This window comes from Perca fluviatilis, chromosome 9 (assembly GCF_010015445.1).
Source record: "Perca fluviatilis chromosome 9, GENO_Pfluv_1.0, whole genome shotgun sequence".
Classification (NCBI taxonomy): Eukaryota; Metazoa; Chordata; class Actinopteri; order Perciformes; family Percidae; genus Perca; species Perca fluviatilis.
This window is the reverse complement of record NC_053120.1, coordinates 39,558,939-39,577,958: the sequence shown is the minus strand read 5'-3', so window position 1 is coordinate 39,577,958 and position 19,020 is coordinate 39,558,939. Positions and strand designations below refer to the sequence as shown.

The 19,020-nt window shown below is 41.4% G+C and overlaps 1 protein-coding gene across 1 annotated transcript in view; it reads right to left on the bottom strand.

Moving 5' to 3' along the window:
* reps2 (RALBP1 associated Eps domain containing 2) overlaps positions 1 to 16,898 on the bottom strand; it is a 31,702-nt gene extending 14,804 nt beyond the window's left edge. Inside the window, exons 1-15 of the mRNA XM_039810210.1 lie at positions 16,433 to 16,898; positions 12,595 to 12,718; positions 12,010 to 12,100; positions 9,678 to 9,820; positions 8,991 to 9,097; positions 8,737 to 8,878; positions 8,561 to 8,624; positions 7,005 to 7,173; positions 6,843 to 6,896; positions 5,957 to 6,035; positions 5,708 to 5,782; positions 4,425 to 4,473; positions 3,704 to 3,840; positions 1,190 to 1,251; positions 935 to 1,024 (exon numbers count right to left, since the gene is read on the bottom strand). Of these exons, the coding sequence (XP_039666144.1) occupies positions 935 to 1,024; positions 1,190 to 1,251; positions 3,704 to 3,840; positions 4,425 to 4,473; positions 5,708 to 5,782; positions 5,957 to 6,035; positions 6,843 to 6,896; positions 7,005 to 7,173; positions 8,561 to 8,624; positions 8,737 to 8,878; positions 8,991 to 9,097; positions 9,678 to 9,820; positions 12,010 to 12,100; positions 12,595 to 12,718; positions 16,433 to 16,816 (1,770 nt within the window). The 5' untranslated portion in view covers positions 16,817 to 16,898. The remainder of the gene's footprint in view (positions 1 to 934; positions 1,025 to 1,189; positions 1,252 to 3,703; positions 3,841 to 4,424; positions 4,474 to 5,707; positions 5,783 to 5,956; positions 6,036 to 6,842; positions 6,897 to 7,004; positions 7,174 to 8,560; positions 8,625 to 8,736; positions 8,879 to 8,990; positions 9,098 to 9,677; positions 9,821 to 12,009; positions 12,101 to 12,594; positions 12,719 to 16,432) is intronic.
* Between the last annotated feature and the right edge of the window lie 2,122 nt (positions 16,899 to 19,020).

The window sequence follows — 19,020 nt, the reverse complement described above, 5'->3', positions numbered from 1 at the left end:
ATATAGAAAACGAGTTCCATTTTGTTTTTCTACTGTCCTTTTCACAGTCAACAGCGAGATGCCTTGTTAAGAAGATAAAAACAGATATTGATTTTGTTGATATGGATAATGCTGAAAGACTGAGATGGCTGTTTACATGTGAAACATATAAAGTAGCCAGTTATCTTGAGAAAGCCCAGGAGAAGGGGAGGGGGGCTCTTTAACGCGATGATTTGTAGATATTTGTTATGTGTACTGTTTTGGTTTTTTATTTTAGATTCTTTTCATAAAATTTTAGTTTTCTGCTATTCATGCATTTTTCCACATGATTTGTATATGCAAGACTGGAAGATGTCTGTTGAATAGTGGGGTCTTGTAATCCCATATGGGATGGGCCAAATGTTGGGCACGACACAGAAATAAAATTAAACCAACTTACTTTATAAACTGAGAGAGAAAGAGACACGAACGCATACCACAATGTGTCAGTACAGTTTCAGAAGCAAGCAATGGACTGAGGTTGAATATTAAACATGCACTCAATTGTCGTGTTGTGTAACAGGATACGAATATATACTAAAATGAAATCATAAAAAGTGTCAGGGAAGACAAAGGAAGGACAGAGAGAATGATGGAGGGACTAAATGAGCGACATGTCACGTCAGCCATAAATATATCCTTTGTTTGATGTCCGCCGCCGTCATAACCTTGAGAGTAGTTTGTGTCTTGAAATAGAGGCCCGTATATTTGACAGACATGACTGTAGAGACACGTTTACGTTTAAGATGCAACATGTGAGATGGAAGGCGGAAAATCGGGGAGTGGAAAACGCTGACAATGTGGGAAGGAATTGAGTTTGCCTCCCCTTTCGCAGAGACAATTTGTCTCTTTTTTGGGGCTTGCTACATTTGCAAACAAGACAAAGCAAAGAAGAAAAATCGGACTTCGTGCTCACCTCTTCTCTAAAGCGACTGAAGTCAGCAAAGTTTGGCTGCTGCACTTTGTTCTGTGGAGTTTTCTCTGAAACGTTGACAAAATGAGAAACCTGACAAAGAGAGATGATGATAGGTACTGATGAACCAAAGTGTTCTTTCGTCATTAATTCATGAGAAGTAAGTACAGTTTGAGTTCAGAGGAACACCAAAGGCTTTGTTCTCTTGACGTAAGAGCACATTGGCATGGATCGCTGCCATAATCAAACCAGGCTTACCTGTGAAGTCAATGGTCTAGGAGGGAGGGCTGGAGGAGGCGGAAACCATCCACTTTTTATTCCTAAAATCCAGACAAAATATCACTGAGCTTTTAACTACAGTGACTTACCTTCTATTCTCCTCTCAGGAGTCACATTTTGCTCTTTAAAAAAGGTCCCACGGCACGAAAATTTCACTTTATGAGGTTTTTTTTAACATTAATATGCATTCCCCCAGCCTGCCGATGGTGCTTTTCCTGAGAGACCAGGTGATAACTAAAAGTCCTTTAATTGTGGTGACATTAAAGGTCCATGGCATGGAAATTTCACTTTTCTTTTAACATTAATATGTGTTCCCCCAGCCTGCCTATGGTCCCCCAGTGGCTAGAAATGGTGATAGGTGTAAACTGAGCCCTGGGTATCCTGCTCTGCCTTTGAGAAAATGAAACCTCAGATGGGCCGATCTGGAATCTTCTCCTTATGAGGTCATAAGGAGCAAGGATACCTCCCCTTTCTCTGCTTTGCCCCCCCAGAGAATTTGGCCCACCCATGAGAGAGAGACATCACGGCTTTCAAACGAGCAAAGTGGCAGTTGGTCAAGGCCACACCCCCACCCTCCACCTTGCCCCCCCTCTCTCCTCCTCAAAAACTACAGACACAGAAATGGCACATCCTAAGGAAAGCTCATTGTGGGACTGGCTCTAGTGGCTGTAATTCTGCACCAAGGCTGAATTTGGGGAAAGAGACTTCAGATACAGTATTAGGGGACCACTAAGGTCTATATAAAAGAGACTTCAGATACAGTATTAGCGGGGGCCCACAAGGCCTGTATAAAAGAGACTTCAGATACAGTATTAGGGGACAACTAAGGTCTATATAAAAGAGACTTCAGATACAGGTATAAGGGGACCACTAAGGTCTATATAAAAGAGACTTCAGATACAGTATTAGGGGACCACTAAGGTCTATATATAAGAGACTTCAGATACAGTATTAGGGGACCACTAAGGTCTATATAAAAGAGACTTCAGATACAGTATTAGGGGACCACTAAGGCCTATATAAAAGAGACTTCAGATACAGTATTAGGGGACAACTAAGGTCTATATAAAAGAGACTTCAGATACAGTATTAGGGGACCACTAAGGTCTATATAAAAGAGACTTCAGATACAGTATTAGGGGACCACTAAGGTCTATATATAAGAGACTTCAGATACAGTATTAGGGGACCACTAAGGTCTATATAAAAGAGACTTCAGATACAGTATTAGGGGACCACTAAGGTCTATATAAAAGAGACTTCAGATACAGTATTAGGGGACCACTAAGGTCTATATAAAAGAGACTTCAGATACAGTATTAGGGGACCACTAAGGTCTATATAAAAGAGACTTCAGATACAGTATTAGGGGACCACTAAGGTCTATATAAAAGAGACTTCAGATACAGTATTAGGGGACCACTAAGGTCTATATAAAAGAGACTTCAGATACAGTATTAGGGGACCACTAAGGTCTATATAAAAGAGACTTCAGATGCAGTATTAGGGACCACTAAGGTCTATATAAAAGAGACTTCAGATACAGTATTAGGGGACCACTAAGGTCTATATAAAAGAGACTTCAGATACAGTATTAGGGGACCACTAAGGCCTATATAAAAGAGACTTCAGATACAGTATTAGGGGACCACTAAGGTCTATATAAAAGAGACTTCAGATGCAGTATTAGGGACCACTAAGGTCTATATAAAAGCATCCAAAAAGCAGCATGCCATAGGACCTTAAAAACACAAATAAACCGCCCACATTTTCATAACCAGACACTGACTCGCACTGTTATGAGCCTCTCACCTTTCAGACTGAACACTAAAACCCACCCAGCTCCATTTCCCCTTTTGATTCCCCATGAAAGGAGAACTGTCACAAACAGAACAAACACAATAACTCCAGGCGGTTCGTGCTCTGAGCCTGCGTGTTAGAAATCTTAAGCCTCCTGTACACTGGCTGCGTGGCGTGAGCGTGGCGTTTCTGTTGCGTGTCTGTTGCGTGGCGGCTGCGTGGCGTTTTCTACGTCTTTACACACCAGAAACGTGTCTGATGCGGCGCTGCTGCTGCTAGCCTTGTCTGGACACATGGATGTTTCCCATTGATAAAATGAAATACCATGTTAAACATAAATATATACTGATTTGATTACAGCAAAGACCATTTCGGCAGTATTGACGGCAAAATAGGCTACAGAATATTTCGTTCTGTATTTGTCAGGTGCAATATTTGAAAATCAATAATTATTATTTTTGTTTAAATTACATTTATATCTGCATTTATGTCAAAACCTAGAGACTTTCAAACATCAACATGTCATTTATTAAATGTATTCGTGTGAAAATGACATATAAACATCTTTTCCTATTCTATTTTTTTTTTTTTCCTCAGGCGTTTTCTGAGACGTGCGTGTCACGCTCTAACCTGCAGGCAGTGTGCAGGAGCCCTTAATATTGTGAGAAGAGCTGGGTGAAGACATGGCCGTACCTGGAGCGCCCTGCTGGAAGAGCTTGTTGAGGTCCAGCGAGGAGGCTCGGGAGTGGGTTTTCTGGGGGCGAGGTGGAGGGGTGGGGGGCTCTTCGGCTTTCTTCATCGCATCTTCAAAAGAAGTGCTGGAGTGGGACCTGGATGTGAGGTCACAAAAATATTATAGAGCAGGGGTCTTCACTGATTTTTTTGGCCAAGAGAGACAGAGCAGAGACCCCCCTACTACATATATTGGGTGCAAATGTAGTTGCATATTAAACTGTGCCGAATGGATGGACATTCATATATTATTTATACATCATGTTTGAATGTTAAACATACTGTACATGTGGAAGGCAATGTGAGTCCTTAAGCTTTAAGGTAAACTGTATATGTGGATGGCTAGCATACTGTATATAGTGGCTACCTTACTTAGTAAGCCTATCACCAATGTTGTGTAAATTAAAGGTTCTTTTTTTGTACGAATTCATCTTTGCTTATACTATGCTGGATTCATGGTAATGTATATTTTCAGACATTTTAATTTTTGAAAAAAAAAAACAACCTTTCAAATACTATCTATCAAACAATAATTTGGCGGCTCCCCTGTAGTAACTCTGAGGACCCCCTAGGGGTCACAGACCCTCGGTTGAAGATCTCTGTTGTACAGTATAAAAAAAGTATAATTAAAGAGCAATGCAGGAGTTCAGAACACTTGTAATTCATGGGGTGATTTTTTTACCTCGGTCTGGTTTTTGTCCTCATGTGTGGGTCCAGGTCCTGAGGCACCTCTGTGAGGAGGGATACGTTAAATGAACAAAGGCACATCAGAGCTTTTGGTCTTGTCTGAATTGTAGTATATGAGAAGCAACTACTTCACTGTGGAACCACAAACTGTGATTGCATGTGATTAAAGAAACCTAATCAACACTAAACATCATTTAAATGTTTTTTTTTTTTTAGATTGTTTTTAATTACCAAAATATATCAAAACATTCTGACATACCTGAACACTGCGGTGGACTTACAGAAATATTTCAATTGTTGAAAAGTCCGTCAACTAATTCACTCTTGAACTAACCACAAATTTTCACCAAATGTGACAAGATTCCCAACACAGTAAAAGCAGTGAAGGGCTACATGTCAAAGCTGTGACACATGATGTGTGTGTGTGTACAGGAACAAAGTATTCACTTTAAAGGTCCCATGACATGCTGCTTTTTGGATGCTTTTATATAGACCTTAGTGGTCCCCTAATACTGTATCTGAAGTCTCTTTTATATAGACCTTAGTGGTCCCCTAATACTGTATCTGAAGTCTCTTTTATATAGACCTTAGTGGTCCCCTAATACTGTATCTGAAGTCTCTTTTATATAGACCTTAGTGGTCCCCTAATACTGTATCTGAAGTCTCTTTTATATAGATCTTAGTGGTCCCCTAATACTGTATCTGAAGTCTCTTTTATATAGACCTTAGTGGTCCCCTAATACTGTATCTGAAGTCTCTTTTATATAGGCCTTAGTGGTCCCCTAATACTGTATCTGAAGTCTCTTTCCCCAAATTCAGCCTTGGTGCAGAATTACAGCCACTAGAGCCAGTCCCACAATGAGCTTTCCTTAGGATGTGCCATTTCTGTGTCTGTAGCTATTGAGGAGGAGAGAGGGGGGGCAAGGTGGAGGGTGGGGGTGTGGTCTTGACTAACTGCGACTTTGCTCGTTTGAAAGCCATGATGTCTCTCTCTCATGGGTGGGCCAAATTCTCTAAGCGGGCAAAGCAGAGAAAGGGGAGGTAACCTTGCTCCTTATGACCTCATAAGGAGAAGATTCCAGATCGGTCCATCTGAGCTTTCATTTTCTCAAAGGCAGAGCAGGATACCCAGGGCTCGGTTTACACCTATCACCATTTCTAGACACTGGGGGACCATAGGCAGGCTGGGGGAATGCATATTAATGTTAAAAGAAAAGTGAAATTTCCATGCCATGGGACCTTTAATGTCACCCCAGTTAAAGGACTTTTAGTTATCACCTGGCCTCTCAGGAAAAGCACCAAGTTGCAGAGTCCGTTTCTCTTGAGATGTTGTCATCCTCTTCACACCTACATCTGCAGACACAGTGATACATCAACAGTAGGACTAGCTACATGAAGATGTTGCTTGCCGGACATATTCTGATTTCAAAATCAAAAATAAGGTAGAAAAGATGCATGTGGATTGGATTTTAAAATTATAATATTTTTTGGATTAAACAAACTGGAAAATGGCACATCTCATTTTACCTTGTTTACATGATTCCTCTTTCAAATCTTGTTTTGTTGTGGCCAGGCTTGGCTGGAGCCTCTCTATAATGCTCCGATCCTAAAAAAAAAGAAGCAACACAAATGCTGTATATGAATCTGCTATATGAGAAGGACAACACAACACTGCCTGCAAAGATACTTCCTAACATGCACTACACATGCGGTACAAATGCACTATGCTCTTAGCTCAACATGTTGATGGGAATGCTCTTGGACCAATGGAGCGGCCTCATGCTCAGCGTGTTAGTGCCTCCTACAGGCACCAAACAGGGACTCCACATGAAGCTTGTTTTTTTTTCTTTTTTTAAAGGTCCGGAACACCCACACAGGTGTTTTCAGTTAATCTGGCTGATTGGATCCCCTCCCAGGACTGCGTGGGTGTGTATATATATATATATATTGATTGATTGACATTTTCCTGAGTCTCCCGTTAGCTTTGTTGCCCCTGTTAGGGAAGGACAAATGACAGCTTCATCATTCTTATTGATAGAAAAGATTTGTGACCTAATGGACCTTTTTCACAGCAGACATTTTGACTTGTCACAGTAGGAAAAGCACAGCTGAAATTGATAACCTTAACGATGGCTCAGTTCCATCAAGTGTCCCAGTAAGCTATTCCAGTGAGTCCGCATGCACAATACCAGGGCCTCTCCTAAGTGGAATGCAGCCATCAGTAATGGTTTTAAATACACTTGTGATTTTCCTACTATGACATGTCAACATGTCTGCCGTGAAAAACGTCTATAAATTCCAATCTAAGCTCCAGCCCACCTTCAACCTGAGCAGAGTCCAATCGGCCAGGATATCTGAAATCACCTGTGTAGGTGTTCCGAGGCTTTAACTGGCACATGAGAATCTAGTTTACCATCTGACTAGGCCTTGGTTCGGCATCCTCAAAGACAATAAGAGGCTCTGCACTCTGCAAAAAAACACAGCGTAAAGAGTTGGATTCGGAAGTAAGAGTAGCCAGCGAACTAAAGCAATGACTCATAGGTCCAAATAAGAGATTGACAGCCGTTTCCCTTACTTCGGGAGTATCCGGTATGTCCTCTTCCTGCTGCATGACCCCTGGCCGCAGGGTTGGGGGAAGGCTCTCTGGGAGAGGGTAACCGTTCTTGCGTGCCACAATCAAGTGAAAGGCTGTGCAGAACTCCGGGAACGTGAGAGCTCCATCTCTGTCCACATCGCTCAACTCCCTTAAAAAATTAATTGAGACAATTTAAAATATCTGGAAAACCTGTGAGTGAAGCTGATTATTCAATTTAAGTTATCAGTAATGGTGGTGTAAGAAACGATCTTGGTTATGGTTTATTTTTGCTGGTCCAGAATTATGGAATCATTTCCTAACAATTTGTATACAATAATCTGTTCTGAAAAAATGGGAATCTTTAAAAAAAGAAAAGCTTAATTTAAACCTGAGTAAATATTAATTCATAGATGCCATGTTCAGCTGATCTGCTGTGTACTGACCAAAACTCTATAGTTACGCTTGCAATGTATTGCTAGTTGATTTATTATTCGAAATTGGAAAATTAGAATTGAACAATTTGTATTTTCCCTATAATTTGTCAAATCACATTCTTTCCAGAAACCTTATAGAAAAGTAGCAAATTATTCTGAAATCATAGACCAGTACAATAAAGTGCTATCACTACTTTTAGCCTCTTAAAACAGGATACTGTATTATTGTAGGCCTATAGCATAGAAACATCATGACAGTTTTTTATATAGTATACATTAAGGAATAGTTTGATGTGTTGAAAAAAATGTGTATTTTCTTTCTTGTTCATCGATACCATTCTCAATTAGCTTAGCATAAAGACTGGAAACAGCTAGCCTGGCTCTGACCAAAGGTAATAAAACTCCACCTAGCAGCACCTCCCCATTAAACTAGTGTGTCACTTTTACACCTTGGTTTTTAAATGGATTTAACAAACTATGTATAGCATGGTAGTTAACTAACTAACTACCTAACTAACAAACAGTTAAAGGATAAGCTAGTTTGATATTGGTGTTAGCTATGCTAACCAGTAGCAGTTGGTTATCTTAACACAAAGACTGTAAACATGGGGTAACAGCTATAACAGCCAGGCTCTGTCCATAGATATATAGAAAATACAGAAATTAAAGTGTAAAATGACACATTGTGCTTGTCGGGTTTGTTGCCTTTGCACATGTCAGCTGTTCCTCCCTGTATCGAGTCTTTGTGTTAAGCTAACGTTAACTGTCTCTTGGCTATAGCTTCATATTTACCATACAGACATAGGAGTGGTATCTCATACAGTATTACTCTTGGCAAGAAAGCTAATTATTTCTCTGCATGACCTTCTTATTAACTAATTTATATTTCAATACAGACCACAATCTTATATTTTCCAATTACATATTCCTTTATTTAGTCACCCTCTTTATTACATGATAAAGCAGGTATAACTATATCCTTGTTTGTTCGAGGATGAGAAGACAGTGAAGAAAAGGAGGCCTCTGTGTGACTCAGCGGGCATGCTGAGGTGCTTGGCTGATAAACAGCCAACTGACCCCAGTACAGAACAAGGACAGACAACACTATGAGTCAGCACTTACCAAATGTGGGAAAGTTCTGGTATTGGGAGCTTGGATTTTGTGAAGAAGTTCTTTGCAATGGTTCCTAGAGAAAGAGTTAGAACGTGGTAAAATAGTTTGAATGTCATTTTTAAATGTATAAATAGGTGTGTGTGTGTGTGTGTGTGTGTGTGTGTGTGTGTGTGGGGGGTCCATACCCAGGATGAGAGCCCCCAGGTCAGGCTGCAGGGTTTTGAACTGGTTAGTGTAATACTCAAGCTGTTCCTCTGTGATCCTCCAGGGGTCATCGTCAGAATAGTCCACTGCACCCTGCTGGTCCAGCCTCTCTGATGAGGAAGCCTGGGAAACATAAAAATACATAAAAATCAAAAAAATCAAATCAAAATATAGACATAAAGAACTATGAAGAATTATTTACATGATCGTAAAGCTATACGAAATCTGGCTTTACCCGAGCCATAGCAAGATGCTCCGCGTTGGCTCTGGTCCCGTAGTTACTGGGCGAGGAGTGCTGCTCTAGCAGAACGATCGGCCGTGAGGAATGTTTGCTTTCGTAGGCTAAAGGATAGGAGAGAAAAACACGGCTTTGGTGGGGGAGAAACCTGAGACTAACATAACGATTACACCCCTCCAAAATGCGATCAGAGAGAATGAGAGATTTACAGATCAAAGGGACCAGGAGAGGGTAAAGCGAGGCGAGAGAAACCAGGAACATGTGCCAGAGATCCAGTAAAACCTCATCTTTTACATTTCTATTCATTTCTTATTCATAACACACGACTGGAGCGAGACGTGTACTTCTTGCAGTTTTCAGGCCACTGCTGCATTTTAGTTACCTACAGCAGCAATCAACAGGGAAGGCACTTTATCAAAGAGACTACAAGCAAGTGTGATGTTCTGAAAATGATCCAAACATGCTGCATTACAGTTTATTCACTTTGCTACAAACATGGACATTTCCTGGTGATGAAAACAGATGCGAGGGGCGAGTTGTTTCTACAAACAGTGGAAGCTTGAAAACTGAAATAAAAACAAAAAAACCTGATGTAATAGAAATCCTCTGGGCTGACCAGGAAAACAAACAGATGCGGATCAGATCTGCAGTGTATCGCTGCTACAGGACTAAAAGTTGTTTTACCGATCTGTAAGTCGGCCCCATTTCTCTTCTTGGTGCACGGGTAGCCGCGGTAGATCAGTGGGGAGCGAGGCGGTGAACTGCTCGGTGATCGCGGCGGGGACCAAGGTTCCTTCAGAGACAGAATATTTGTTATTTCACATACACTGAACTATAAGTAGCCTCTGTGCATGTACTGCTTATTACTCCTAGAACAGATTTGACAAGACGCTGGAAACTCTCCCACTGGCGTGACAGTGTGACTGGGTTATGCACATTTCCAGTGGCACATTAATGTTATGAACAGCCTGTTCCAACTCATGCCAAAATGTGCTATATTGCATTGCGGTCTGGTGAGGCTGGAGGCAAATGTAACCTAAACTAAAGTCAATGTTATAAACTATCTTTGATGAGACAATCTTTTCATGAGACAGTGCACTATTGGGGTGATTCTGTGGCTTCCTCTGCATCTTAACCACTGAGGCCACCAGGATGCCCCCATGTTTCAGTTTTGAGGGGATTACGATAAATTATACAGACATCTTAATCCTAATCCAAAAACAATGTTTTTTTAAACGTATTATTTTTTAGGGGGATTTTATGCCTTAATTACATAGAGAGATGTACAGTAGAGAAATGACAGGAAGGGGAGAGAGATGGGGACAAAAACCACAGTCCTCGTCCTGTGCAAAAATGTATTCTAAATTAATCTGAAGATAATATTAGGCATCAGCGGTCCGAATTAGTCAAATGAAGTACAAGTAGATATGTTCCCAATTTAGTACAACATTTTCCTAACTATCCTTCCACTGCAGCTCTTTAGGGGAACACTGTGCATTGTTATGGGCACCTGTCTATTGCTTAATATATTTTACGCAAATTTTTAGGTTCATACATATGTATTTTGGGTTTCTATTAGAACATATTCACATGCTTTAATGTTCAAAAACACATCATTTTTCACATACTGTCTGTCTGAATATACTTGTGTTCACCCTCTGTCTGAAATGCTCCGTTTTAGCGCATGTCAAGTTAAGCCCTCCTACCTAAAAAAACCCAGTCTGCTCTGATTGGTCAGTGTTTCGGCATACGCCCCTTTGGAGTCTCTGCACCATCAACACAGACGGGGACTGACATCACAAATGTATTATTCAATTTGAACTGACTAGTGCCCCATAATTAATATCATTATCAAGCCTAATTCGATCTCAGCCAACACCCCCATATTATTATTATTATATTTTCCTATTTTATTAATTATTTAGGTGTATGTGTTTTAATTGTGAATTTTTGTTGCCCAGATTGCTGTATAGTGTTTGTTTAGTGCTGTTACATGTTGTTAAATGTGGTCTGTTTCTCACATGGAAAAACAATAAAAACTAAAAAAAAAATTGTGAACCTATCTTTTAAGTATAATGCAGCATTAAAATAGTGCTAGACTGCAACTAAGAACCCAAATTAATGCCATTACTGCCAAATTGTGACCCTGCTGCCATCAGCAGTTGTTAACAAATTGTTGGCAGTATACTGTTGACTCTTGAAGCGTGATTCATGTTTCTGCGTTAAATCTATGCCGTGGCTACGTACGTAGGTACGTGGAGACACGGACCCTACGCCGTAGCCTAGAGCTGGGCTCTCCATAAACACCATGAGATCAAGGAGAGGGTTAACTTCTCCTGCTCCAGACTTCCCACCGTGGTCAGAATGAACAGGGGAGACACTTTGTTTCTCTCACTAGGACTCTAGAGACGCTATTGGTTCCGAAGCGAATCGCCGCTACTCTCTCACTCACTCTACCACACACAAGTATAAACTTCAGGCCACTTATGTAGGCTACGGCGAAAGCTCTGCGTGGGCATGGTCTGTTTAACCTGCTCTGTAGAGTCCTCATTAAGGTTTCATTAAGCTTGTGTTCTACTCTGCATAAACAGTAAGTGTCTGCATACTTGTGGCCGGTCTAGAACCTTGAAGGAGGCTTGTCCTTCTCCTCTAATCTCTGAATAACGAGGCCTTTCTGCTCTGATGATTATAGCTGGCTGGAATGTCTTTGCTCAGTGCACCATTCCTGGTCTCAACTCTAAACATTTCCTCAGGACAGCACCCTCTCGATGTTGCTCTTAAACATTTTAGCAGTAATCCATGTTTTGATCCAAACTGAAAATTTGCTTTTTTTAATCAATTATTCGGAATAACTTGTCACAATGTTATGTTTTAGTGAACTAGAAGTCCACACATCAGACATTTCCTCCATCTTACCTTCTTCTCTTTCTCTGTCAACACTGCCTCCGGTGTTTAAAAGTGTTTTTTTCTGCGCGAAGCCGAAACAAAAAAAAAAAAACACAAAAAAAAAAAACACTGAGCCCCCTGACCGTCTATGCTTGGAGGGACAGCTGAGTATCGCATCTCTGGTTCATTCTTCAGCCCAACAAATCTGGGCAGAGGTAGATCTAAAAGGAGACAGGAGGCTTATTTTCGATTCTCTTTGATTCCATGTTAGACAAGATAGATTTTTTTCTTTCTGTATTACACAGCCCTTCCTTTTTTTCTTTTCCTTGGAAATAAGTCAAAAGCAAAGTATATAATGTATAAATCGGGAGCTTACTGTATGATGACCTTTGATACTTCTAGAATTAGACTGAGGGAATTAATCAGGATGAGCGTATTTAAGTATCTTATGAGGTGAGCTACTACTGAACCACACCACGACGAATATGAAACTCTCAACGTACTTTTCTCTAATAATCCATCAAGCTATGTGGAAAACATTCTCTCTGGTTGGGGTGTGACTGATTGTGAACTCTTATAATAAGGGCAAACCCATTTAGCCCTTTCCACGCGACTCCCCTTTCATCCAGATTAGACCAAATCCTGCCATGTTAAGATAATCTCATGATCCCTTGTTGCTCCCATAAGACGCCTCCTCTCTGAGCTGCAGACTTACTGGCCGTTACACTCTCCAGGTGGATGGGCAGACCAGACTGGGCGGCCGCCAGCAGCTTCAGCGCCACAAAGAACTGAGGCGTACCAAAGTAGCCCAGACGCTTCGCTCCACACAACTCGGTCACCTGAAAAAGACGGAAAGTTTAAAATCTTTTTTTAAAGAACAACTATGGACAGGCTTTAACATTATATTACAATAAAACTCATCTTTCATACTGCCTTCAGTCTGTTACTCTTTTTAGAAACCTAATTCAGACAGGACCAGAGTAAGCTTAAGCATGTGATTATTTTACACTATGGTCAAGAATGTGTGGTGCCAAGTTATAGGCACTACTAACAGAAGAAACAGTATGTAAGGGATCAGCAGCACAGTGGGATCTGTTTTTCCAGTGCTCTTCTGATTAGAGGTACAATGACTGCTTTGGGAGAGCAAAATAGATTAGGATTATGTAGGACAATCGAGGAAAAATTCCCCATAATACAACTCTTTTGAAAAAAAAAGAGAGAAGTTCTCAGAAAGTAAGAATGTTTATAACTGAGTTTATAACTGCATCTTTTAAATACAGTACTGAAACAAAGCAACCTTGATAACAGTCATTCCTCTGACACACACACACACACACACACACACACACACACACACACACACACACACACACACACACACACACACACACACACACACACACACACACACACACACACACACACACACACACACGTTTACTGTGTCATACAGTTTGGAGAATTTGATTTGATTGATTAAACAACGATGAAAATAATGGTTAGTTGCAGCCCTGGTGTATTGTGCTTATCCTGGATATGACATAACCAGCTAAGCTCAAGTTATATCTGGAACAAGCCCACACCTTGTTCAACCAGACAGGTTCCACAGCCATGCCTGTCAACACAGCATTACTTGTAACTCAACATGTCACTATACTCAACACATACCAGAGACTTCACCTTCAACCAAACTCAAGCAGAGACATTAATGGGCAATTCACACAACTTCAAGTCTATATTAAAATGACATGTAATGAGTTGCTTACCCAGGGCAGGCATCCAACTACACATTTACCCTTCCATTATGTACCCCGAATGGCTACTTGGGCTATTATGTCGATCATTAAACGTTATGGGAAACATTTGCTGTACTCGAAGTCTACGAAATCATTGCAGAGTAATGTGTGCCTTTCTCGAGGTAGAAGAGACTACCGGCCACACACACACACACACACACACACACACACACACACACACACACACACACACACACACACACACACACACACACACACACACACACACACACACACACACACACACACACACACACACACACAACAGCTGAGCAGGAAGAAGTGTCATGCTGGTGCTACTTATCTGCTGAAAAGACAGGCTAGACAAACAGATCCTTCCTCTGTAAATCTGGTCAGTCCAGTGGAATCATGACTAGACAAAATGCAGTACCTCTACATACAGTTCACAATGGGAAATTCCACTTGTTTTGACAAATAGCAGAGAGTATATTATATATAACTGTGAAAACTAACTCAAATCACAACACAACTTGTATGTCATCATGTATCCCGGAGGAAACACACCATTAATGATTCTCTGATGCGGTTTGTCACAATGACCCAGAAGTCAGCACTGAGTCCAAGAGTGATCCTGCAGGCATCCTGCAGCAGGGCCCAACACGGCTCAGAAGGCTGTGTGTCAATCACCCCCGTGTGGTGGCGGCGATCCAGGGCTGGACAGGAAGGAAGCGGAGCTCAATGCCATACTTCCTGACACCCACGCAGAGACACAATGGGCTGTGATCGCCGGGAGCTGACCCCACGGGACTGTGGGAGGCGTGAATGGAGGAGCAACCTGCTGTGTTCATCGGAGCTGGAAAAATATGTTTATGTGCCTGTGATGGGTCAGCAAAATGACTGTGACTGTGTAGTTCTCGAGGCCAATGAAAAACAGTGCCAGGGCCAGTGCTTTTGCAAGTTTTAGTTCCTTAACTACAAATCATGTATACTACACATTGTTGTCGATTTTTCTTTCAAATGCAGTATAGTATTAGATATTTAGTTGTAGCTTTTCTCCTTCTAGAGGCCATTGTCTTCCATTCATTTTTGTGCCATATGAAAATCAATTCACTTTTGACAATTGCATGAGTTGCGTAATCCATCACAGTGAACATCAAGTCTGTTCTCATTTCTATCATAGTCACATTATCGTTGTGAGGTAATGCAGTATAAAAAGTTTGGAAAAGTCTGCACAGTATTACCTCATACCAACAATGTAACTTTGACAGAAATGAATGCAGACTTAAGGGACTCTAACTGTAACTCTAACTTTTTTTTAACAGCAGCCAGTGTGGCCACAAGCGACAATTACAGAATAATGACAAAGGCTGAAATGTAGTGTAAAAGTAGTCAAGAAGTCAAACTCACTCAATAATGTCCTTTATACTGTATATGAATATATTTGTAAAGTTTGCTATCATTAGCAAACATAAACGCCTGGTCATACCAGACCAAGTGAGGCTGGAGCGGCAAACCCTCGGAGTGTACTGAACCGAGCAAAGGTGAATGTTATTGCTTATGAATTTAACTTCTCTTTTGAGTTAGACAGTGTTATTTCTTCCTTCAAAATGTACATAGTCTCGCTTTAAAAGGTGCTCTATGAGTTCCTGCATGGTTTCAGTGTGATTTCATTTTTGTCTCAAATGGTAGTCATCTCTCCTTGATCTGCTAGCTGCCTGGCCCCTGAACACACCGTGAAAAAGCCCGGTCTCAGGAGACAACAAAGGGCTCATAAACGTCAAACAAACACTAGGGGCACAGGCTGTGCACCACTCCAGCCAATCACCGACAAGATGGTTGGAGGAGGGGGTGGGGTTAGGGACAGTTAGTAATTTAGTCATGACAGTTATGGAAACATGGGGGGAGGGGGGGGAGGGGAAATCGATGCAGCATAGTGTCACGATATTTTCCATGGCAATACTGTATCAATACACAGACGCCAAGTATTGATCTATTATTATTATTATTATTATTAACAATCTGAATGTGTCACATTGGGCTCTGGGAAACTAGGATTGTGAACTATGACTTTTTCCATTATTTTCCAATATTTTATTGACAAAATTATCACTTGATTAATTGAGGAAATACGTTTAATCGAGAAATGAATCGTGTCGTGCATTCAATGGTCTAAAAATGCAAAACCACTGGTTCTCTACAGGACACCAGAGTGGATATTGAAAGGAGACTATCTCTAATTTAACTCTTACAATGAAAAGCCTGTAACCCTGAACCTCACTATGAAATATTTCTTTTCTTTTCTGCACATCAACAAATACAATACAATACAATGAGGAGACATTCAGAGAAATGTACAGCTAGGCTAATGCAGTAAGTGAAGGGACTGCTCTCAGCCTAACAGAAAGGGGAAATAAATAGAGGTGTGTAAAACCTCTGTCTGACACACACACACACACACACACACACACACACACACACACACACACACACACACACACACACACACACACACACACACACACACACACACACACACACACACACACACACACCACAAAGCAGAAATAATGGCTCATTATGTGACCTCGGAGACCATAGAGCCTGCTCGGTGTCTCCTGCAGACCACTGAGGTTGACTGATAAGCAGCCGCAGCTCCTTCACACTCGCTAACGTGATGAGCACGCAGGGGCGCAGGACCGAACACGAACACACACACACACACACACACACACACACACACACACACACACACACACACACACACACACACACACACACACACACACACACACTCACTTTATGCAGGGATTCGGGGGGCAGCTGGGAAGCCTTGAACAGCTCTGCCACTTTGCTGGACGACAGTGTTCCCGAGGCGTCCGCTTGGCACAGGCTGTGGAGACCTGAGTAATACCTCTGCTCAGGTTCGTTCAGGGAGATGAAACTCCCTCCCGCGCCCGCAGACGCCACAACGGATTCCGGATCCATTCCCCCGGGGGGGCTGACGCATGGAGGATCCGCTGGAGCTGGAGAAGCACTACAACCAAACAGGTCGATACATCCTGCTCCGGTTTCAAATCGGAAGCGGGGGTTTGGCAGCAGGAAGGCGGTATCACCTCCGAGAAGAGCGTCCCTTGTGCAGACAAAAGTGACTGCTCGGTCCGTCCGTCGGTTCAGGCTCATCCGCTCCTACTGCCTGTCATGGCTGGTTCTGGTTGTAGCAGTACCGGCCTGAGCCTGCTGGCGGCGGTAGAGCACAGGAAGAAGAGGCAGGCATTGTCTGAGAAACAAGAGGCTAGCTCTTCTTATATACTGTCTATGGGCTAGCTGCCATCGCATATACAATGCAGTATAAGGCAAACATGAGAAAGCCTTAGGTGGCATTTAATGATGCATTCAGAATCTTTTTCAAACTGCCAAGATGTAGTCACAAAGATATGACTCATATCTTTGTGACTAATGTTCCCACCTTTCATGCTGTGTTGAGAAATGTTATGTACAAATGTATGTGTTGCTTAACTTATTCAAAAAATGTAATTATAATGCTTTAGGAAACAATGTAACAAATGTCTGTATGTTTTTAATCACTTTGATCTCAACTTCAATTTATGATTGTGTTTTTTTTTTAGGGCTTTTCTACTTTAAATTTTTGACAGGACAGCTAGGTGAGAAAGGGGAGAGAGAGGGGGAAGACATGCAGGAAATCATCACAGGTTGGACTCGAACCCTGGACCTCTGCGTCGAGCCATAAACCTCTCAGTATATGTGCGCCTGCTCTACCCACTGAGCCAATCCGGCCACATGTTGGTGTGTATTTATACAGATATGGACCTGTATGTCTGACAGGTTATGTAAATATTTTGCATAAATTGCATTATTAGATTGTTAATACTGATGCAATCAATGTGTAAGCAGCATTTTATTGTTGTTGCTCTAACCACTTTAGATACAGATGTGTGTTTTATTTCAGTGCAAGGTCAGAGCCAGACTTCATAAACATTCGGGCTCGGCCCAAACCTGGGGGGGGTGGGGGGTGCCGGGGACATGCTCCATTTAACAGCTATGTGCACTATTTTTCAAGCCATTTGATAATAGAATGCCTAAAAAAATTGTACATCATTTGGGAAAAACATGGCATTTGCCAAGGAAAAGAGTCGTCATGTAGAGCCGACATCCTGTTTTGCATCTAAGTGTTCTCCAACTGTCTTCATCATTGTGACACCGGAACACAACAAATGTTGAGGATGACTCATTTTCACTCCTGCCATTTAAAAAGGGGCAAAAATTGTCAGGTGTTACTATTTTTAAGTTACATAATGTAGGTAGGATAGGAATTTGGCATAAACAGCATTACTAATCTGGAAACCCATCTCTGTTCCACTGTGCTGGAGTAGAGTTCCCAGAATGATCGGCCATATTTCCCCAGTAATAGAACCTTTGCTCCATTGGTTTGCCGGTCCAGTCAGAGAGACTGAGGGGAAAAGACAAAAAGTTGAAGTTATTTTGAAAACCCTCAAAGATTGGGGCCCCTGGTCCAGTGCTTCCCAAATTAGGGGTCAGGCCAAAGGGTCACAAAATAAATCTGAGGGATCATAAGAGGATTAATGAGGCAGGGGAGAAGAAAAACAAATTTCTGCTGCATAAATTCCATATTCTTACATCTTTATACAAATACTATAATAATCTTTGTTTGTTTTTTTGTGTGAAATATTGGATAGTTTTACCTTTTTGGGCTTCAAACTGTGTGATAAATCCAGAGGGGAAATCTCTCCTAGGTGGAACTGGTAAAAACTGTAATATATATACTATATATATCATGTGTTGAGATTCTTGTAAGGTGTCACAAGCCAAAAAGGTTGTGAACCACTGGTTTAATCTTTGACGATATATTGTAAAGTATAGGGTGGTTTTTGTTTAATATTTTAAAGATTTTTCTTTTGGCATTTATTATTATATATGACAGGTTAGACACAAAGGTGGAGAGGAGGGGAAGTGACATGCAGCAAAGGGATGCAGGTCAGAACCGAACCCGCAGCTGCTGCGGTGAGGATGTGGGCGCGCGCTCTACCAGGTGAGCTCCCCAGGCGGCCCTAGGGTGTTATAAAAAAGTCTTAATCTGAAAAGGCTAACTAGTAGTACATCATGTCATACAAATGTAGTTGAGTAAAAAGAACAATATTTCCCTCTAAAATATAGTGAAGTAGAAATTTAAAGGAGCATACAATTTAAATACTCAAGTATCTACAGTACTTCAGTAATTGTACTTAAAAACGTTTCCCCACTGCTTGTCAGTAACAAAAGTAGCGTTACCATGGCATCATTGTTAATGCTATACTGTAAATGTATAGCACACCGTAGGTCTATAGCCCAACTTGCAACACTGAAAC